The following is a 22,865-nucleotide window of genomic DNA, read 5'->3' on the forward strand; positions in this document are numbered from 1 at the left end:
CAAGCATTCCCCAAGTAACACCCCCTTTACTGCTTGAACTGGGCTGATGAAATTTCATTCATCTGTAGCCAACTGACCCCTGATAAAGACACTTCCAGAATGCAGATGTCATTACAATGAGATGCTCTGTTAGACAAAAGAACTTCTAGGCTCTGTCTTATGGTAACAATACAACTCCAGTCCTAGTGAGGAATCTGGCAGTCATTTGTTCTACCAGCGTCCATGGAAGGCTCAGCCTGTACCTTTCCTGAAGGTCATGGCCATGGGGTTTGGCTCTATGTAATGAGTACTTTAAAATTTCTAGGCAACTTTCCTTTTTAGCACAATTGGCTTAACAAGCATTAAATCTTAAGGGCTCAGTTCTTAATGTGTCAATGAGCCAAGCAGTGAAATGCCTGGAAAGAGCTTGGTCAAGTTGGAATAATGCCCACCACCTCAGAAGTCCGAGTCTCTGTGGGTCTGTTTACCAGGAAAGCTCAGGACTGCCTGGCTTTCCCGGGGCAGGGTGCTGATGAGGGCTGATGAGGGACACAGCACACCGTAGGGCAGTGATTTGACCATGGATTCTGGAGCAGGAACACCTGGGCTCAAATTCTGCTCTAACTCTTACTGGCTGCATGACCCGAAGAAAGTTACTTAACCCCACATTTTCTTCATCTGTCAGTGGGGGCTGGTGTGAGGAGTAAACAGGTTCATCTGAGTGCCGTGCCTGGGTGAGAGCCTGCCTTACTGCTACACGCCCCAGAGCCAGCCACCACAGTCCCCGCCCCCCACTCCTCCCACACTCGGAGGACTCACCCTGAGCCAGGCACCTGCTCCTGGGGATCCCATTCCAGATAAGATACAATCTCTGCCTTTAAAGAGCTTCTGCGGCCCCCCTCACACCCAGCCACAGGGTTAAGTCTTGATGGGGTAGGTGAGGCTGGGGAGCCAGCAGGGGCAGCTCTGCCTGGAACAAGCCTGCGGCTCACTGAAGGAAGACGCTCCAGTCTTATGGACTTGCTCTGGTGTCCTAAGTTGTCACTTAGGGGTCTGAAAGGGGTCCGAAAGAGGCCTAAAACTCTTCACATCTCTGAGTGTAAACTTGGGCTGAATGCAGACATTCAGGATCTATCTATTAAGCAACAATAGAGTGGATGCTAATTTGACTCACTAAAAAATATATACAGTTGACCCTTGAACTACACCAGTTTGAATTGCATGGGTCCACTTACATGCGATTTTTTTCAGTAAATATGTACAGTACAACAAATGTATTTTCTGTTATGATTTTCTTAATAATATTTTCTTTTCCTTAGCTTACTTTATTGTAAGAATACCTATATAATACATAAAAAAAATATATGTTTGTCAACTGTTTGTTATTGGTAAAGCTTCCAGTCAACAGCAGGCTTTTAGCAGTTAAGTTTTGGGAGAGTCAAGTTATAGGTGGATTTTCAACTGCACAAGGGATCGGCACCGCTAACCTACAAGTTGTTCAAGGGTCAACTGTACATTGGTTTTACCTACAGATATGCCAAGAGAAAGTGTCACAGAGTGGGGGCAGCGATGATGGAGATCATCTTGATGATGATGATAAGTAGCAGAAGCTAACATCTGCTGGGTGCTCTCATGTGCCCAGCACTGTACCAAGCACCACACATGTATGATCTCATCTGATCCTCCCAGCACCCATGAGATGGTATTACTGGCATTTTACAGATAAAGAAACTTAAGTTCGGAGCAGTTTCAGGCTTATCCCTGATGTGGGTTGGTGGTGAGGGATCAGGACACATGCCCAGGCAGTTTGACTGCCTGGTTCCTAAGCGATGCGAGGTAGAGTTAAATTCAGAGGATCTACAGGTGAGCCCTGCCTTGGTAAAGTCCGAGTGCTTTGTGGACAATAAAGGATGGACACATCAATGTTGAAAAATGGCTGCCACTTGTGGAGCACTTGCCACGTGCCAGGCCCTGATTACTATTTTGAAGCCATCATCTCATTCATTCCTCATGACACTGAGAAGGAGGTGGCAGGGAAGGGCGTGTCCATCCCCATTTTGTAGACAAAGATGCTGAGGCTCAGAAAATGGAAGTGCCCAGCTCTATAAGTAGCCAAGTTTGGATTCAAATGCTTTGACTCCTAGTTACTATGCTGCACACCTTCCCGGTAGCCAAATCTGAGTGAAAATGTTCAGAAGTCTAGCTTTTGATACCTTCCTTTCTGATCCCTTACAGATCATCTACTACAAAGTTCACAAAGCAGGTAAGTCCTGCCAGTGTATGTGTTTTTTTCTTTTTTGGCACACACCCTGGTTTTAAGATAATCTTGATTAAGTCACCAATGCTGAAAATAAGAATAGTCTACATTTCTGATTTGTCTTAATAAAAGGAAAAGGGAGATCCAGCACATCGGCCTTGCATTCCTGACGCCAAAAAGCAGGCTGAGTGAAGCAGCAGCTGCCCCTTTGAGCTGGGCTTTTGCTCCCCAGTTAGCCACAGGCCTCACCACACCCTACAGTGCTTCCAAAATGCAGGCAAGAGTCAACTGCTATTTATCATCATACTTGTGTTATTTTTCTAACAGTACATTTAAGGAATTAAGTGAAATAGAGACCAATGTCTCTCTCAGAGGTGGAACAACCAAGTCTAGGTTGGAAAAGCCATGTATCGAGAGAAAAAGTGAGCGAAGGGACATATCTTGGTGGCAATGACCAATATGTCTGAGTTTAACATGCAGAGTAAGTCTTGCCCATTTCAATCACTGCGCCAGCTCTGCGGCTGCTGAGTCAGTAAATTTGTAACCCCTGGCTGAAGAGGAAACTGAGGTCCAGGGAGCAAAGTGGCCCAGTGCCAATTAGCAGCCTCCTGCAGGGACCGTGGAACCAGTCAGACCGCTTCTCAAGCTTACCTCGGCCCGCTGGCGAGCCATCACAGTGACTGCTGCTGAGGGCGTCCTTCTTCAGGCCCCTCCGCCCACTAGCAGGGCGCTCCCTGTTGGAGGGCCGGCCGAAGATGTCAAAGTCATCCCTGCAGACTTTGGGGGTCACCCTCTGGGCTCTCTCCCCCGAGATGACATTCCAGCTGCTGGCCCGCCCTTGGTCACGCCTGAGGCCTGTATCCCCCATCTCTCCAGGACCTTCCCCGATGATGTCCTCTGACGGAAGCCTGTCTTTCCAGTCCAGCGGCTTCTCAGGACCCAGCCAGAGGGGTTTTGGCTTCTTGCCTTTCCCAGTGGGAGATGGTTGTAGCCAGGAGGGGATTTTCCCTGGAGGCTCAGAGACTTTTCTGCCTGTGGGGTTTTCTAGCTGTTGGTCAAGAGGAGGGCATTCCCCAGGGAGGCTGGGGAGAGGGGCACCAGGCACACCCCCTGTTGAGTCTGGGGCTGCTGACAAGCTGAAGGCGTCCTCTAACTTGGACAAATTGTCTTTCACACAATCAGGAGACTTCGTCCTTTCACTAGATAGATTTCCCGGTGAAGAAACCTTCACGCCCACTACTGCTCCTGCGGGCTTCGAGTAAATGACGCTGAGCTCCTCGTCCCCACCTGTGGCGGCCATCGTGCAGGCATCTTTGCTGTTCTCCGACTGGGCATTAATGCTGTTCTCCAGTCTCTCAATCTTCGCATTTTTCAGGCCAACCAATATGCTCTGGTCAGCCGGGGCCTCCCCGCCTCCTTTGTCCAGCTGGCCGTCAAAGATGAGGTTTTTGTTGACATAAAGCTTCACATTCTTGGCACCAATGTCAAGATCCTGAAAACACAAAATTTAACAAAACATAAAATTTAACAAAACGAAGATGCGTGGCGTCAGACAGATATACCAAATTGTGAAAGTAGGAGATAAAATGTGGAATGCTAGATACATGTGCTTTATAAAACCACAGCACTGGGAATATTAAATAAGGCTCAGTATCATTTCTGTGTGAAGCTGGCATACTCTATAAATCAAAGGACTTTCACAAAGAGGTGGCCTCTATAGCCTTTGTCATCATTGCCTCTTGCTGGGACATTTGTAATGGCCTGTTAATTGGTCTCTGTGCTTCCTGTCTCTTGCTGCTTCAACCTCAGCTTCACATTGCCATCAGAGGTAGTTTTTCTACCAGAGTGGATCTGACCCAGTCACTCCCCCTTGTGAAATCCTCAGGTTTCCCGCCAGCTGCCTACAAAGCTTTCATTAAAGGATGGTGCCTGGGCCCTCCACATCAGAAAACCTTGACATGCACCTAAAATGCAGCCTCCCTGGTTCAATGGCTATTACATTTTCGCTGTCCTGAAAGCAGAGCCTGAGACAAGAACCGGAGTGCAGGCAGCGTATTGGGTAAGGTGCTCCAAAGAGGCAGTGACAGAGTCAGAAAGGTAGAGAAAACCCCCCAAAAGTTTTTAAGCTGGTCACTGCTGTGGGCACCTGGGGCTCCATCCCACGTGGCTGTCTGAGGAACCCATAAAATGTGCCTCAGAGTGTCTCTCCAAAGGCAGGAATTTGGGGCACTTATCCGCTCACCCCTTCCCTGCCACTGACGGTTGCCCCAGAGTGCTGTGGCCTGGAGCTGGCCCCCAGCCTCCGGGAAGCACAGAAGGCGGGGCCCTGCCTGCCTGCCCTGCGGCGTCCTCCTCGCAGGGAAGCCCAGGGGGTGCGGTGTGGGCACTGCACTTGAACGGGTCCTCCAGATGATTCTCTGGCACACAGAATGTGAAGAACCTCAAGCCGATGGGATGAACTCTGAACCCCTCAGCGTGACACGACAAAGGGGTCCCTGACTAGCCTCCCTGTCTCCTTCTCCCCTGATACCATGCGGGGGTGTTCAACCCTTCTTTGTGCTGAAAATGAAACCGCACCTCCTCCTGCCATTGCCCTGCTATCTGTCCATTCCTCTTTACATAAAAACATTTTTTAAAAACAGCTTTATTGAGGAATATAATACATACCTCATACAGAATAGAGTACATTTTTAAAGTGTATAACTTGGTAAGTTTTAATACAAGCACATACCCACAAAATCATCTCTCCAGTCAAGATAATGAACACATCCCCCCAAGTTTCCTTGCACCCCTGGGCAATCCCTCCCTGCCCTTCTAACCCCCATCCCCAGGAAACCACCTGCCCATCAGCTTTCTATCTCTATAGATTAGTGTCCACTGCCTAGACTTTTTAAGTAAAAGGAATCAGTCACTATGTACTCTTTTTGGCCTAGTGTCTTTCACTCGGACTAATTATTTGAAGATTCATCCACGCTATATGAATTAATAGTTTTATTCCTTTCTCTTGCTAAGGAGTACTTCCTTGTTGGGGTGCCCCACCATTTGTTTGCCTCTACAGCAGACTCTTTGAGAGTTGCTGCCATGGCAACTTGTCTTTCCTCCTCTTATGGCTCGGTGGCCCTGCTGCAGTCAGGCCTTTACCTCAACCTCTGCAAGGAACCTACCTTGCCAAGGGCACCAATAACTGGGGTGGAGGAACTTCCCTGTTAGTCTGGGACAATTCTGATTTACTCCTGTAGTCCTGGTATAATCATTCATAGAACCTTCTTCTCACTCTCAGAAATGCCCCAGTTTGGACAGTCAATTTTAGGGTCCAGAGGGTTGCCAGGTCCACTGGGAAATCCCGTCCTTAGGTAGAGAAGCTGCCAGAAGTATCTGTGCTCTTGGCCACTCCTCCTTAATAGATTTCCTTCCCCAGGCACACGGGCTCTGCACTTGCCTGGTTTTCCTGCTGCCTCAGCTGCCCCTGCCCAGGCTCCTGGGCTGCTCCTCCTCCTCAGCTGGGCCCTGACAGGTTGGGCTCCATCCTGGGCCTCCAGATCTCCTTCGCTCTCTCACTAGGTGGCATCATCCAGGCCAAGGGCTCTAAATATCATCTTTGTGTATGACCCCTGATTATTTTACTCTCCAACCCTGAACTGTCCACTAAGCCCCTAGCGACCATATAACCTCTCTTCCTGGATATCTGTTATCTCAATGTTTACATGCCCCAAACAGAATTCTTAACTCACTTTTCCCAAGCTTAGTCTTCTCACATCCTAAAAATGGTTGCATCATTGTCCTTAATGGTGTAACTCAGCGGCTTGGGCATTGTCCCACAAATTGAAGAGCTGCCAGTTCAATTCCCCAGTCAGGGCACATGCCTGGGTTGTGGGCCAGGTCCCCAGATGGGGGATGTGGGAGGCAACTGATGGATCTCCCTCAGTTGCCTCTCCTTCTCTCCCTCTCTTTCTCCCTCCCTACTCCTCTAAAAATAAATAAATAAATAAATAAATAATCTTTGAAAAAAATGATTGCACCGTTCAATCAGTTGCCAAAAAACCAGGAGCCCTGCCTGATTCCTCTTGCTTTCTCACTCACATAGTCAGGCTGCTGAAGTCCCATTGCTCTAACCTCAAAAACCCCTTCCAAACCTGATCTCTTCTCCCAGCCTCCTCACCCAGGCCGCCATCACCTCTCCAAGAGACACCACTGTGACCTCCTACCAGTCCCTCTGCCTCTATTCCACCCACTCTGATTGTCACTGCCTCCCTATTCCAAGGACACACGCTGCATTTTCTACACAGCAGCAGGTCTTTTAAAATAAACAAATAAAAACCTTATCAGGTCCTGGCAACCCCCTACTTAACACCCCCCAGTGATTTAGTACTACACATAAACCCACCCCCGTCAGTGGCCAATAAGGCCTGCTGATCCGGCCCGAGCTGACCTCTCTGACCCCGGCCGGCTCCCATCACTCTTTCCCTCCTCCCTCCACTCCGAACACACAGTCCGACTGCTGTTCCCTGATCCTACCAACTCAGTCCCCCCTCGGGACATGAGCATTTGCCTGGAACGCTCTTCCCAGATACCTGTGAAGTCGGCTCCCTCTTGTCCTTGCAGACGTCTTCTTGGCCCTCTCCCTAGAGCAGCCCCTCCCCATCCATCCCTTCTCTATTCCATCATCCTGTTTTCTTTCTTTCTTGTCTCTGAAATGATCTTTTCAGCTCTTTAAGTTATTTATTGTCTCCTTTTCAAAGTTAAGCTCCACGACACCAGGGGCCCTTGTCCAATCTTGTCCAAGGGCCTAACCGGTACCTGACACATAGTAGGTGTTTAATAATTACTTTGGAATCATATGTGAATAAACACAGGTATTTTTCTCCCAGGGCAGCACTGTTCTCTAGCAATGTTCTGAGAACAACCTTGTCAGGAAAATGGTCACCTGATGGTTTCACTCCCAGGCCATGTTCCGTCTCGCTTAGGCTTCTGACCTGCTCTTGGGAATGGGACCTGAGACAGAAGAGGTGTCCATCTATACTTATTCCCCCCTTTGTCTTCCTGAAAACTAGGTGAAAAAGCTCCAACTAAATTTCTAGTTCACCAGGCCATTACTACGGAGGTTTCTGTGGCAATTTAGAACGAGACCCATCAAACCCATTTTACACCGTAGGACTCGGCTTCAATCATCCAGCTGAAAGATGGCAGGCAACTATTTGCCGACTGTCAGAAAAGTCAATTCTCAAAGCACCCTTTTACATGTTTATATGGATGTGTTCTCTGTTTAGCAGAGGCACAGAGCAGGTGCGTGATGTGAATTAATCAGGAGACAGCTATTTGAGAAGGACAGCACGGGCAGCTTTCAATGACGAGTACTGCAAAATTACTACTATGGAAACATCTGGCAAGACAGAAACACTCTCATTTAAAGAGGGGGGGTGGGGGTGGGGAGGCCTTCCTGTCAGGCACAGTCATGAGCTGGACATCCTGGCTTTCAAAATGGGAAGTCTGGCTTCCAAAATGTGTTTGTTCACCTTTCATGAACAGTCCGGAGCACTGTCTGACCTCTAGCTGTTTGCTGCTTGGCTCTCCAGGAGGTCTGGGTGAGAAGGGACAGAGTGAGGGAAGTGGGCTGGGGCAGGGGTGTAACCTCCGATGCCCACAGGGGCCACGCAGATAGGATGGAAGTGAGCTAGGGAGGAAACCACAGGGAGAGGTGGGGGGAGTGGGGAGAGGGGAGGCTCGTGTCTGGCCTGACAGTGCTCATCTCTGTGAAGTTTCCAATGTTCTAAAGCCCACATGAGCCATATATGTGAGCAGATTTGGCCCAAGAAGCATAGAGTGATATCCCGGGAGGGAAACAAGCAGTAGTCACTTCTCTGGGGATGCCAAGTGTAAACAATAAAAGGCTGTATTGTTCCACACAGTCAGTCCTCAGAACAACTCAACAGGTGGGCACTGTGGCTCATCTTACACATGGAGAAACTGAGGCTCAGCTTTCCCTGAGGTCACGCAGCTGGTATGAGGTGAGCCACTTCAGCTGGCACATCCAAGGTCTGCAGCTGGGCCTGGGGAAGGCCTCAGTCTGGCCAGTGCTGGGCTGGCTGGCCACGAGCAGAATCACCTGCACACACTGGTACTCGGAGCCCCACTTTTTAATAATTCCCTGTGGACCAGCTCTCTCCTACTCCCGTCCTGGCTCCCTCCTTGGTCCACAGACGCAACCACTGTAGGCACTAGGTGGGGACACATGTTGTGTGCTTCCAGACTTTTTTCTACATATTTACGTACATGTTGACATAACTGTCTTCTCACACCAAGGGTGCAGTTAGAAGCCATAAAGAGATGCATCTGTGTACTGTGGAGAAACCAGGTAGAGGATTCGGCATGTCCACCCCTTGGCATCCCCACAGTAGAGCTCTGTATAAGGGATGTCTCTGGAAAGGCAGTTGGGGAAAACTCTTGCTCCTAAAGAACCAGCCTGCTTCCTACTCCCCAATAACCAGGACTATAGTCCCAACTTGTGTTCCTGTGTTCTTCTTGTTGCCTTGTGCTAATATCTTGTTGGTGCTAATATTTTCCCCCTTGTTTAATGAGTGCTATTGTTATGCTTCAAAGTCCTTTTGCAATGGATTTTCAAAACGACACTCTGAAACTCTCAGTGGCAGGGGGGCAACATGAGCATCTTTCCTCGCCCACATCCTGACTTCGTCCTTCCTTACAGTTGGCCAGAACCAACCATGTTGAGACAGTATGGCAATTTTAATAGAACAATAGTAATAGCATTTCAATCTAAGAAGTTTAATTGACTTGTCAAGGCTACTTTCCTTCCTGGCCCCGGCATGGAATGACATGCCTCTTTCGGTGAGCACGCGGAGAGCTTGGCAAAGGTTGATGGGGCGTGGTTCCATTAAGACAACAACCCAACAGAGGGGTGGACTATTGCACTCACAGGGCACTTTCCCCAGAGACAAACACCTATCTCAAGCCCAGCTGACACTAGGCCCAAAGACCTAGGCCTAAATGCCAAACGCCAGTGAATGTCCATTAAAGCAATGTCCTTCATGTGCACAGGCTCGACCTCACTCACGCACAGCCTGTGGGGGCCACACTGCAGACACCCCACACTCTGGCAGCTCTGTCATTGACTGGGAGCACACACCGCACAGGAAGAACATGAACTGATGTCCTTCACTGCTCTCTTAGCCCAGAAGTGCTGGCTCTAGAACAGGAGGAACTGAGGAGGTGGGCTGACTAGGAGAGGACCTACACTGACTGCAGGTTTATCAAGGCATGAGGATTTCGGAGAGTGAGCTGCTGCTGCTCAGAGAGTGACCACACATGCTTCAGGGCCTGGCTGCAGGGCCAACTCCTCCAGGAGGCCCCTGACTTCTCGGTCTCCCCCTCCATCTTCCTCATGTTGAGTCAGAGGCCCTCCTCTGGGCTCTCAGATGTGGGCTTGCAACCTGGATCTCTGTACCTGTTGCCTGGTGTGTGTCCACATGTCTAAGCCTGTCTTCACCTGGATGGAGACCTTCAAGGATGAGGACAAGGCCTATTCCTATCTATACTGAGGCCTAGCTCTGAGAACTAAACTTGCTCCTTCCTAGAGCAACTGAACTTGAATGTTGTTTTATGGGGGGAAGACTTCAATGGCCTTTGGCCTGTCCCTTAGGAGACCAGTGGAAACCATTCTTTGTGATATAGAAACTTGAAAAAGATGGTGAGACACTGTGATGCCTAACAAGTTACATGTAACCTATCGCATGCTGGGTTCCGGGCCAACCCCTCTGACATCCCCCTGCTCCCAACATCACAGACTCAGAGGACAATGGGTGTTGATGGGAACTACCAGATTGAGTCACTGATGGCCCCACAGTTGAATCTAGGCTGGCTTGGCCCAAATAGCAGTTAAAAATTTAGAATTAGTTGATAATATCTAAAAATTGGGAGCTTTCTCATGACAATGTGCATTTCTGGCCTCTCTACAATATTCAGGCCATCTGGTGTCATGGGGCCAGTGCTGAAGTGCTGAATGGTGGCTGCCCCAGGCAGGGCATAGCTCTCCAGTGACCACAGTCTCTGTATGGAAAAGCAGGATGATGTGGTCAGTGCCAGACTGCCTAGTGGTGTTGTGAGCACCAGCGAATTTCTTCATTTCTTGAATGGAACTGATCATAGTACCCATCGCATAGGAAGGTTGTGTGCAACAAAAGAGCTGATACATGGTAAGTCCTTTGAGCACTGCCTGGCACATGATATGTGCTCAAGACATGTGAGCTACCCTCATTCTTGTACCCAATCCACTGCCTGGATGTATGTACCTGCCAAGCCTGGCTGCTCAGGGCCACCATGGCCCAGGGGCTCCCTGCTTCCCTAAGGCCTGGTGCAGCGATCCCCCAGTTCCTGGTGGAGGCTGGCAGGGAGCATAGGAAGAACCTCATCCACTCCGGGTTGGGACCTAGAATTACTCTCACTGCCTTATGTCAAGACCCCTCTAGATCTAGTCTGAGACTCCAGCATGTAATTCTTGCAATTTCATCCAGTTCAACAAATATCACATGGGCCCTTTTGGGGTCCTGGCCTATGTGTGATACAAAATAAGAAAGGAAGTCCACGCTAAGGGGACAAGTTTGGGACACGGGAATCTCAGGAAACAGGCACCTCCTAGGGAAGCATGTGACTTGATGCCAAGAGGATGTGGCTGGAGACCACCAGAGGGGGCCTGGACGGGATAGGGTTATGCAGCAGCTTGTGTGTGAAGAGACTTAAGCAGAACCTTGATGTTCCCAAAGGCAGGGTGTGTAACAAGACAGGCTGGGGACTCTAGGCATCGGGAATAGCAGGAGCCAATGAGGGAAGAGTTTTACATGGACCAGTGGGAGATAAAAATTGCATAGGTCCATTGGGATGGAAAAGCCAGAGAGCCAGAGTTGCGGTGTAAGAGTAGAGGAGTCACCAACACACCTACACACAGGGTCCAGGTACGCATCACAAATGGGAGAGGTGATGTGATATAAGGACAACTGCGTCACTGTGTCAAGGAGATAACAGGAGTGGTGGGGACTGTGGCACTGTGACTCAGCTCCACCAAAGCTTTTAGGTGTGGGTGTGGCCTAGTGTCACCAGATCTTTCAGTTTCTCGATGAAAGTAAAAAATCCATATTGTCATGTAAAGCCTCCCAATATTTAAATGTTGGCAATTATTTAAAATAATGTTGAAAATACCACGTGATTGAGTCAGCTGAAATCCGTGAGCTGCCGTTGGTGGGCAGGGCCCAGACGCTGCGTCTTCACTTTCCCAGAGTGCACTGGAAGCGCGTGCTGGCAGAGGGCTGTGGCCCCCCGAGGCACTCTGCAGCTGCCAGGCACTGGGCTCGCCCACCATCACCACGCTGGCCCCACCGAACTTTGATTTGCTGTCGATCCCTGGGTCCCTCCTGCCTGGGAGTAAGCTTGAGGGAGCCTGGGAGTGTGGCTGATTCCCAGCCCAAGGACAAGGCCTAAGTGTGGGGTGATCAATAAGCCTCTGGTGATGAGCTTGAGGGACTGAGCAGATGAGTGAATGAAGCAGGGAGATAAATGAGGCCGCTGCTTACAGTGATGAGTCCTGCATTGGGGGCAGCAGGCAGAAGGGGGAAGGAGGAGCTGGGATTGGAAGGAGACAGGTTTTGACGGTGGAAATGAATAAACTTAGAGGGGACCAGCAGTGAGAGGTAAAGGGAAGGGAGGAGGATTCAAAGGTGGGAGTCAGTTGCTATTGCAGACAGCAAAGGGGAGTGCAGGCCAGGAGTGGTGGGGCAATTCCACTTCTGAGTATTTATCCAAAGAAGATGAAATCACTATCTTGAAAAGATACCTGCATTCCCATGTTCACAGCAGCATTATTTACAATAGCAATTGTGGAAACAACCTAAGTGGCAGCTGAATGGATAAAGAAGATGTGACATATAATGTGTGTGTATACATACATACATATATACATATATGCACAATACAGAATATTATTCAGCCATGAAAAGGAGATCCTGCCATTTGCAACAACAGGGATGGACCTTGATGGCATCATGATTAAGTGAAATAAGTCAGACAGAGAAAGACAAGTACTGCATGATCTCACTTATATGTGGAATCTAAAGAAAAACTGAATTCATAGATACAGAGAACTCTGGTAGTTGCCAGAGGCAGGGCAAGGCGGCAGAGGGCAAAGTGAGTCAGAGTGGTCAAGGGTACAATCTTCTAGTTAGAAGATACATAAGTTCTGGGAATGTCGTGAACAGCATGGTGACTACAATTAATAATACTGCATTGTATTGTATTTGAAAGTTGCTGAGAGAGTAGATCTTAAAAGTTCTTATTTCAAGAAAGAAAAATTCTTGTAACTATATGGTGATGGATGTTAACTAAACTTTTTATGTTACCATTTCACAATATACACATATATCAAATCATTACATTGTATACCTAAAACTAATACAATGTTATGTGCTCATTATATCTCAGTTAAAAAAACTAACAAAATGAAATGCTGTTTCTCAGTTGCACTGGGCACATTTTAAGTTCTTAACAGCCACCCATGGCTAGTGCTACTGAACTGGACAGGGGAGATGTAGTGCTATTATTAATAACACCACAGAAAGTTCTGTTGAGCAACACTAGCCTAGGCCATCAGGACATGTTACAGAAATATGCCACCATGAAAATCCAATGTCCGTTCATTCATTCATGAACTACTTATTGAGGGCATTTCTGTGCGTAAAATATGTCCCTGGGTGTCCATTCTGCCTCACTCACTGCTGCGGCCAGGCTGCGGGTAGCGTCTGGATGGTGCTGTTCCGGGGGAAGACAGAGACGGTGTGCGTGTTTTACTGACAGGCGGTGCCCTGTAGCAGTAACTGATATACTGTTATAAGGAAAACAGATGGAAGGTGCGGAGCTACTGGAAGCCCACTTTTTGGATGGGTTACTACTGACTATAAAAAGGAGACTATTGGTTCCTTCCTCCCAACAGATGTCACTCTCTGGGGAAGTAGTGCTGAGAAAATCAGAGAAAAACCAACAGACCTCAGTTCCCTTCCAAGCTCTGTCACTTACAACTCACTGGCTGGGCAAGTCATTTAATCTGGGGAACACCAGAAACTGTGACAAGCCTATTATCATGTCCTCCTCCTGAGCCCAAGGCAGACATCATGAATCAATCAGGCACTTTCCTTGGCAAAGCAGAAGGAAGGTTCCAGATCATTTCTAAGCAGAGTGAGCAAAAGAGACACAGTCTGTCTGCCCTGTAGGATCTCACTGTGTAAGCTCCAGAGTCTTCATCTCCATGGTGATGACTGACACACCTACCTTGCAGAACTGCTGGGGGGTCACTGAGATGATACATTTTTTTCAGTTATTTGTTTATACATCTAATATTCACTGAGTGCTGCAGGCCTGCCTGATACACGCAGCACTGGATAAAGGACAGCTGTGACAAGTAGACATCTGTGTGCTGCCCCCTGGGTGCTGTATGGAGGGATCCTGGCCTCTGTGTCTCCTTACTTCCCCCTCAAGTCCCTCTCCTCCGGTCCAGCTTACACTCACCGAATCACCTAATAAGGGGGAAAGTTGCCCATAAAAGTTAGCCTGAGTATTTAAGGCAGCGTATTTTCTAGCATCTTTTTTTCTCATATTCTAAACAAGCCGTGGATGGATTAGCTCCTGCTTCTAACTTTTCTTCCTTGGATTTCCATACACAAAACACTATATTAACAAGTTGTGTCAACCAGGCTGAACTGTATTTCCTATAAACTCTCTTTTATCTCCTCTAAACACACAGTAATAGCATTCTCCGGAGAATATTAAATCAAATCAACCTGCAGCTGCATTTGTTTGTGCTTTCTGCCCCCGGTCAATTCTGGCAACAGATGGGTAGGTGCGCGTGACGCCCGTGGTGCCCAGAGAGGGACCGCAGTGCTCCCTGCTCCACCCTGTGTGTGCAAATGCCTCGAGCCTCCAATACCCGCAGCCTACGGCTCCTCAAAGCGCCTGCAATGCCACCCTAATGTCCTGCTCCTCTTTTTTATTCTCAGCACACAGGGAAGGCTGAGTGCAGGTTAAAGGAGAAGGCGGCCTCGCCAAAAGGAATGAAGCTTATCTCCTTTGTAATCCAGCACAGAAAATCGGCTTTTCTTGGCCTGAGATACATATTCAATGGCACGGCCAAGCTCCAGGGCGGGGGCCTGGGCAGCCAGCACTACGTCATCACCCAGTCCAGAGGATGAGAGTGACCACCTTCCAGGAAGCACCCACTGGACTTGGGCACTAGAGGACAACAGCCCTAGATGCTAGGCATGCGTTGTGGCCATGCAGGGCTGGGGCTCTATTCCAGGTCTAGGGTTACCCCTAGGCACATGGGGGCCGGGGCCAGTCTGTGGAGAAAGGGAGGCTGATACTCTCACAGAAACTTCCTCGCTTATTCCAGTGGTTCGGACTCATTCTTAAATTTTAACTTCAGGTATTTTTAAAACCTCAAAAATAGAAATCAGAAAGAGCTTTTTGTTACTTCTCTGAACAGAGTCATGTGTGAATCAAGCCCAGTTAGCTCCAACTCTACTGAGCCTTGCAGATATTTATTAGGAAGCAGGCTGCTAGGTGGGAGAATCAGCAGGAGGCAGTAGGGGAGGGAGGACAGGAAGGAGCGAGAAGCACAGACTCTCTTGACTGACCCCTCATCTGCCTCTAATCTGCTCAGGACCTTGTGTAAGTACCCAAACACTCGTAGTCTCTCATCTGGATATCAAAACGGGTCAGACAACTGCTTATCCATTGCGGGGGAATGAACGCATTCGTTCATTCAACAGCCATGCATTTCTGTTTTGAACAGAGCAGAGGTGGAGACAGCACAGGCTCTGCTCCCAGGAGGCCCACAGTGCTGTCAGGGAGGCAGGCATCAATCCCAGTACAGCGTGGTAGGACATATTCATGAGGTCCAGAAATAGTTCGAGAGTCAGGCTGGCTTCCTGGGAAAGTGACCATCCAGGCTTTTTAGGAATACGAGCCTGGCAGGCATTTTGAGTTGAGCCAGACGGGAGGGACCAGGGACCGGGGACTAGAGGTGCAACTACCATGGAGGTTAGTGAAGGGCTCAGTTCTGCGCCCCTGCAGCTAGCTGTCTTCCCTGACCTCTCCCAGCCTGAGGCAGGCCCCCTCCGACATGCCCAGAGGGTTACGGCCTGGGGCAGGCCAGCTCTGACCCAAAGATCACTTCGGTTTGAACTGCACTGTAGTTTCAAAAGAATTTAAATTAGCTATTGACATTCACAAACCAGAAAGGCTTGCAGCAAAATCCAGGTTCCCAGCTCCCTGGGAACGGTCAGGAGAGCCAGTAGTGCTGGCTGGCACTCCTACATGGCAACTGTTAGCTGAAGCGCAAAGGCAGTCTGAGTTTACCAGCCTGCCACGCTCCCACCATGCCCTAGTATTCCCCTAACAATACTGAGGCTGAGTGCTCGTCCTATAACTTCCCTTATAGCAGACTGGAAAGGTCTGTCCTAACACAGAAAAGAAAGTAGGCTGAGGGAGCCTGTCCTCCCTCACCCACTGAGCTCCTCGCTGAGTCCCAGGGGCTTCTGTTTGAAACCCGCGGTACTCTGGGTTCACCTTTATTGGGGTCTTTATCACACTACATTATACTTCTACATTTACCTTCTGCCAACTTTTAGACAAGGAGTATCTCTAGGGCGTGGACTGTGTCTTACATCGGAGTCTTGGGAATTGACCACACAGCCTCATGTCCTCTAGTTTTGTGCTCAATAATAAATGTTGAATGAAGGGATAAATGCAAACGAATACATGAAGCACAGTCCAGTGAAAGAGAAAGGATGAGGGCCTGGGTGTAGGTAGTGGTGGGAAGGCAGAAGGAGGGGCTCTGAAACCAGAGGGGCAGCCAAGCACAGAGCAGGGTCCACACACGAGGAACAGTGGCACACCTGGCAGCTGGGTGACATGCAGAATCTTGGGCACTGCGCTGGGCCTGCTGATTAGATCCTGCACTTTAGTAAGATCCCATGTCAGTCATTGTGGATCAAAGTTTGAGAAGTGCTAAGTGCATGGGCCTGGAATCCCACTTCAGAGATTCAAATTTTCACTCAGACGCTTACTGGCTGTGTGACTTGGGGCATATTCCACAGCCTCTCTGTGTGTCTATTTCCTTATCTGTTAAAACTGAACCTCAGTTAGCATTCTTCCAGTTCGTCCAAAGTGTGGACTGATTATACCTCCCGAACATTCAAGTGGAGACTCTGCTCCTGGTGGCCCTGTGAAATCTCTCCGCAGGCACTTGCTACACCCAGCAGGGTCTCCTGATACCCATTTTGCAATTTCAGAAATCAGGCTATTAGGTAGCACTAAGTGCTTCCAACATCAAATGCCCAGGGAAGAATCAGAGCCTGGCAAGTTTCACACTTACGCCATCAGCCGTCCAGTAATTCCAAACCTTGATCTTGGCCAGACCAAAGGCATGCAGGAGTCTTGTATTGCGGATAACAAAAAAGAGCTGGAGAGGTGGGTGGAAGGGGCACATCCACAACGAGGGGTCTTTCTTGCTCTGAAACACCAGCAAGAGAAGGAAGTGGTCAGTACATCGCTTCCTCTCCCCAAAGCACACCCGCAGTGGCTCTCTCCCTAATAACACTCCAGAGAGGGCTAAGGGCAGGCAGCCTGGCCCTCTTCTCTACATAACCGGGGATAACGGGCAGAAAGTCTTGAATCTCACTCTATCTGGACTGACCCCATCCCCGACCTAGAGCTGCCACTGGGGCCCTTCAGCTCCACTGTCCAGACTGAACTTAAAATGCAGCGGGCCTTAGGGAATCAGCTTTGAGGACAGCGTTGGGGCGAGGGGCGGGGAGGGCACTAGAGGGAAGGATAGGAAAAGAGCCACCACTTGCCCTATCTGATAAACCTGGTCATCGAGTTTTTCCCTTTCTTTTGTTAAACACTGTCAAATTTTCAAATAAAAAAGAAATAAACTGACCCAGGGGTTTGTGAGGGTGGGGCCGTGGCGCTGAGCTGCAGGAGTTAGACTGTCCTTCTCGGGGCCCCAGTGTGCCGTTTCTGCCAGCCCGCCAGACAGACGGCCAAGGCCACGCTCAAGGTCAGAGAGGCAGAGAGCGATTGCTGTCATTCTTGTTCACATTAATGAAATTTTGTCACGAGTGCTTTTGGATGCAGACGAAAAAGCCAAATCAGGGGATTTCTCTCGGCTCTCGTGGCCTCCTCCCGTCTCTTCGGATGCCTCTTCTACTCTGCCCGGACCAAGCTCTCAGCGGCTCCCAGACATCACACTGGCTCGGTCTCTGCGCCTTTGCCCAGTCTGGGCTCTGGGCGCAACACTCTTCCTGTCCTCACTCGGGGAAATTCAGCCCAAATGTGCTGTTGTTCCCACTGTCACCCCTTCCCCTGACACGGTTACCCTCTCCTCCAGGGGCGCCTGCAGTTCCTTGCGATGCCCGAGGTTAGCTCCTCCCTCAGTGTCCCACACGGAGCTGCTTTCAGGTCCATGTCACTAACCCCACACTCAGTGGTCACCTCTTTTAAGGGAAGTGGCCATGTCAAATTCATTCCAGAACCCTTAGCATGCAGCACAATTCCTTGGCACATGATAAATGCCAAAAAAACTTTTGTTGAATGAATAAATAAATGGAGAAGTGAAATTTACCTCCTAATGCCTGTCCTCTCATTGAAACTATAAAAGATTGTAAACTGAATGTGGCCTGCGCAGCTATTTTGTTTGGCTCATAAGTGTTCTAAAAAAAAAAAAGACAACTGTGCTGCCAACACTTAAAGATGGAGAGAATTTTGTTCCTCCCAGCTGGATTCCTGGCTTCTCTGCAAACTTGGAAGAGGCAGTTGGCAGCATGGGGTCCCTGATATCCGGAGGGGATGCCCTCTGGCGCCCCAGTCCCCACCACTCTCTGCTGCCTTTATACCAGTCTCACTTCCCTCACTTTGCCTCTGCCTGACCCCTGCTGGCATCTGAGTTTAGGGTCTCTGCTTAGGGCCTACACAGTTGCAAGTCCCATGTGCCAATGAGCAACCACTGCATCTCTGACACTAGCGAAAGTTGTCCCTTTTATTAAATAAGAGCATTGCCCTGTATTTGAGGAAGTCTCAACAGACTCCTGTCACCAGGACCATGCCTGCTAAATGACAGAGCCAGGGAAGGAGGAGATTGGCTGACTCTGGGGTTTTGCAGGCCCCCAGGAGATAGAGGCCCAGGCTCCAGCTGCAGGGAAGAACAAAGGTGGCTTGTTCCAGTGAAAATAGTGCCTTTCAGGGATGGGGGGGCCTGCTTTTGTTAAGGGGGAGAAATGAGTTCAAGGGGTTCTGACTTATTCTGGCAAGTTTCACAAGCTCTGCAAGAACTTCTAGTGCTCTGGGCAGCTGTGAGGGAGCCAAGATATCACATCTCAAAATCCAGCAGAGGGAATCTCATTCCTTTACCGACGTGGGGCCTAAAATGGGTCACTGTGGATGCTTGAAAAGGCAGAGACTGGAGGCTGACCCTTGCACATTGGCGAGAGGGCTGTAATTGATTTCCCTTCACATTTCTGTCAGCAGGAGGAATAACAGGAGGGCTAAGTGGGAATCATAGTGTTCAAAGTCAAAGAACATGAATCTGAACAGAACTCAAGGCCTCATTAGCAACTGAGCCTTCTGATGTTTCCTTTCCACAGAGTCTCTGAGAGGCAGGCTGCTGAAGGGAAGCTGCTGAGGACTGAACCAAGACATGCTGGGCACACCCCCAGGTGCCGGGCCAGCAGGCAGAGTGTCTGCTGCGCCCGCCCATCACAGGTGGTGAGGAAGACGGCAGCATGAGAACCAGGGCACCTCGGTGCTGCCACTATTCTCTTACAGCCCTGGGGGACAAGTCTGCTGTGACACCTGTGTCATGGAATGGGGACCAGAGCACCGCAAGGAGTGTGGTCTGCCAAAATGGTGGAGTGAGAATTTATATCTAGGTTTTTTTGGGGGGGTAGGGAGGGGAGAGAGAGGGAGAGAGAGAGAGAGTAATATTGATCTGTTGTTCCACTTATTTATGCATTCATTCTTTGCTTCTTATGTGTGCCCTGACTAGGGATGGAACCCTCGACCTTGGTGTATGAGGACAATGCTCTAAACAACTGAGCTGCCCAGCCAGGGCCATGGTTTTTAATTGATTACTTCATTTTGTCTTAGTCTGGATTCCCCAAAAGCAGACCCCAAGGCAGGGGTCTAGTAGAAGGAGTTTATTCAGACAGTGAGGGAAACAGGAGTTGGGGCGTGGGAAAGGGAGAGGGGAAAGGCAGCCCATAGTGTTACCAAATTAACCACTCCTGTGGGCACCTGGAGCTCAACCCCTCCTGGCAATCTGGGATCCTGTGTGGAAGGTGCCTCAGAGGGACTCCACCAAGACAAGGAGCTGGGGTCCTCTCTGTCAAACGGGCTCTTCCCCACCTGTTTGTACCTGCTGCATGGGAGACAAAGCAGGCCCTGGAGGCCAGGAAAAAAAATCTCCATTGGAGGAACATCAGTGCTGGTGGTCTGAAGAGCAGACCACGGGCACCAAAGTGGGAAGGGCAATGGGCCGAGCCAGGCACGGACAGACCTGCTATGCACTTGCCCAACAAATCCTGAGTCCGTGGTGAGGAGATGCAGGGATGCAGGGAGTCTGGCCCACCGGGTCCCCGCTCTGTGCTAGCGGTAGAGGCAAACAAGTAAAAATACCAAGAAAAAAAATAAAGCAGGGATGAATTTGATGACAAAAATAAGAGAGAATTATTAATGGCCAGTGGAAAGGCTATTTTCGAATGGATTGTCAGGGAAGACCCCCCCTGAGGAGGTAACGGTCTAATTCCTAAACAAAGGGGCTTTTCTGTCCAGCATTAACCTAACACAGATCCACCCACCCTCAGGGAGATGCCAGACTGCCTTCAAAAGTAGACCCAATTTAATAAATCACTGCAATAAAAAAAAGGAACAAACTATTGATACAAACAACAATTTGGATGGATGTCAAGGGCATTATGCTGAGTAAACAAGTCAGTCTCCAAAAGGTTACATACAGTATTATGATTCTACTTATATAGCATTCTTGAAATGACAAAAAGAACAGAGAACAGATCAGTGGTCACAAATACTAGGGATGGGGATGGGGATATGTGACTATAAAGAATTTCTTGGGGGCATTCCTTTGTGGTGGCCGAACTGTTCTGTATCTCAGTGTGGTTGTGGTGGTTATACAAATCTACACATGATAAAATTTCAAAGAACTTACACATACACATAAATGAGTGTAGGAAGGTCTGCACATTATACCCATGTCAACTTCTTGGTTTGATAATGTACTATGGTTACAGAGATGTTATCATTGGGGAAGCTGGGCAAGGACACATGGGACTTTTCTGCACTTTTTAAAAATTTGAGATGTAATTCACATATATAAAATCACCATTTAAAAGTGTACAATCAGTAGGGGTTTTTTAGTATTCACAAGGTTGTGCGACCATCACCAGTATCTTTTCCCAGCATATTTTATCACCCCGAAAGATGCCCTGTATCCTTTAGCAGCCACTCCACTGTCCGGTCTCCCCTCAGCCCGTGGTGGTCACTAATCTACTTTCTGTCTCTATGGATCGCTCTATTCTGGACATTTCCTATAAATGGAATCACACCATATGTGGCCTTCTACATCTGGCTTCTTTCATTTAGCATGATGTTTTCAAGGTTCATTCATGCCGTTGATTGTGGCAGAACATCATTCCTTTTTTATGGCTAAATAACACTCCATTGTATGCATATACCCTACTTTCTTTATCTATTAATCAGCTATTTGGGTTGTTTCTACCTTTTGGCTATTGTGAATAAAGCTACTATGAATATTTGCGTACAAGTTTTTGTGTGAACATGTTTTCAATTCTCTTGGGTATATATATCTAGGAGTAGAATTGTTAGGCCATATGGTAACTCTACATTAACTTTTTGAGGAACTGCCAAACTATATTCTCCAGTGGCTATACCTTACTTTTACATCCTCACCAGCAAGGTATGAGGGGGTCCAATTCTTCCACATGCTCACCAGTACTTGTTGTTTTCCTCTTTAAAAAACTAGAGCCATCCTAGTGAGTGTGAAGTGATGTGTGTTTGTAGTTTTTGTTTGCATTTCCATAATGACTAATAATGATGATCATCTTAGATTCATGTGCTTGTTGGCTATTTGTATATCTCCTTTGGATAAATACCTATTAAGTTCCTTGGTCATATTTTAATTAGGTTGTCATGTTTTCATTGTTTGGTTTGAGTTCTTTTTTTCACACATAATTTGCAAATACTTTCTCCCATTAAAGCAAAAATGTCTTTAATTTTGATGAAGTCTGACTTGTCTATTTTGTTGCTGTTGTTTCTTGTTCTTTGGTGTCATATCTAAGACTCCATTGACAAATTCAAGGCTATGAAGATTTACATTTATGTTTTCTTTTAAGAGGTTTATAGTTTTAGCTCTTATATTTAAGGTCAGTGGTCCATTGAGTCAGTTTCTGTACGTGGTGTGAGGTAGGAGCCCAATCTCGTTCTTTTGCATGTGGAAATCCAGTTGTTCCAACACCATTTGTTGAAAAAACTATTCCTACCTCATTGAATGGTCTTGGCCTCCTGTTGAAAATCAATTGACTAAAGATGTATTATGTGTTTATTTCTGGACTCTCAATTCTATTTCATTGACTTATACCCATCTTTATGCCAGTACTGATCATTGTAACTTGGTAGTTAGTTTTGGATTTGGAAAGTGTGAGTCCTCCAACTTTGCTCTTCTTTTCCAATGTTGTTTAAACTATTCTGGGTCCCTTGAGTTTCCATATTCATTTTAGAGTCAGCTTGTCAATTTCCACAGAAAAGGCTGCTGGAATTTTGATAGGGTTGCATTGATTCTGTAGAGAATTTGGGAAACATGGCCTGTCCCTTGCCCATTCTGTTCTGCAGCCCAGAGGCAACCTGTGCGCCCCTCTCCCAGGGCCGCCCAGAGATGAAGCGTTCTGGGGCACAGCACCATGAAGACGGCGCCACTGGGTGTCCTGTCCCAGGTTAGTTCACAGACTCTCATCTCCAACTTGCAGTGGCAAAAAGAGAAAATCCCAGTGTAGGTGTGTGTGTTTTTTAACCCTGCTAGATATTTAAAGGAAAGGAACATTCCACGTTCGTTGGGTGTGTACTCAATGCCCTAGAGAAGCAGGACCCTGACGGCATGTGAGCTCGCGCCCTGGGCCAGGCTGCAAGATGTGCACTTGGCCCCCCTCCTTCCCAGCTGTGGGAAGTTGGCTAATTCCCCTGGCTAATTCGAAGCCCTTCTCAAAGCCTTAGTTTTTTCGCCTATAAAATGGGGGTGTTGACCTCGACAATGCCGGAGGTCCCATGTTTGGTGATAACTGTGGTAAACTGCAAAATGAAGAAAAGAGGGTGAATTGGCTCCTTCTTGTCCCCCCTCTCCCAAGAAAAACTCATAGAGCAGAGATCTAAGAAAGAGCCTGAAGGGACAGTTTGGAGGCCTCTATCTGCAGCCTTTCCTCAGACTCCCCCTGAGCTGGCCCGAACAAGAAACTGGAAGATTGCCTTCTCCTTCCCCTCCTCACACCCA

At 48.4% G+C, this 22,865-nt stretch overlaps 1 protein-coding gene across 1 annotated transcript in view; it reads right to left on the reverse strand.

Moving 5' to 3' along the window:
• KATNIP (katanin interacting protein) overlaps positions 1–22,865 on the reverse strand; it is a 181,717-nt gene that overhangs the window by 32,018 nt on the left and 126,834 nt on the right. Inside the window, exons 15-16 of the mRNA XM_054582782.1 lie at positions 16,665–16,802; positions 2,888–3,728 (exon numbers count right to left, since the gene is read on the reverse strand). Of these exons, the coding sequence (XP_054438757.1) occupies positions 2,888–3,728; positions 16,665–16,802 (979 nt within the window). The remainder of the gene's footprint in view (positions 1–2,887; positions 3,729–16,664; positions 16,803–22,865) is intronic.

The sequence above is a fragment of the Pteronotus mesoamericanus genome, unplaced genomic scaffold (assembly GCF_021234165.1).
Source record: "Pteronotus mesoamericanus isolate MK-2021 breed Mesoamerican mustached bat unplaced genomic scaffold, CSHL_Meso_final contig_72, whole genome shotgun sequence".
Classification (NCBI taxonomy): domain Eukaryota; kingdom Metazoa; phylum Chordata; class Mammalia; order Chiroptera; family Mormoopidae; genus Pteronotus; species Pteronotus mesoamericanus.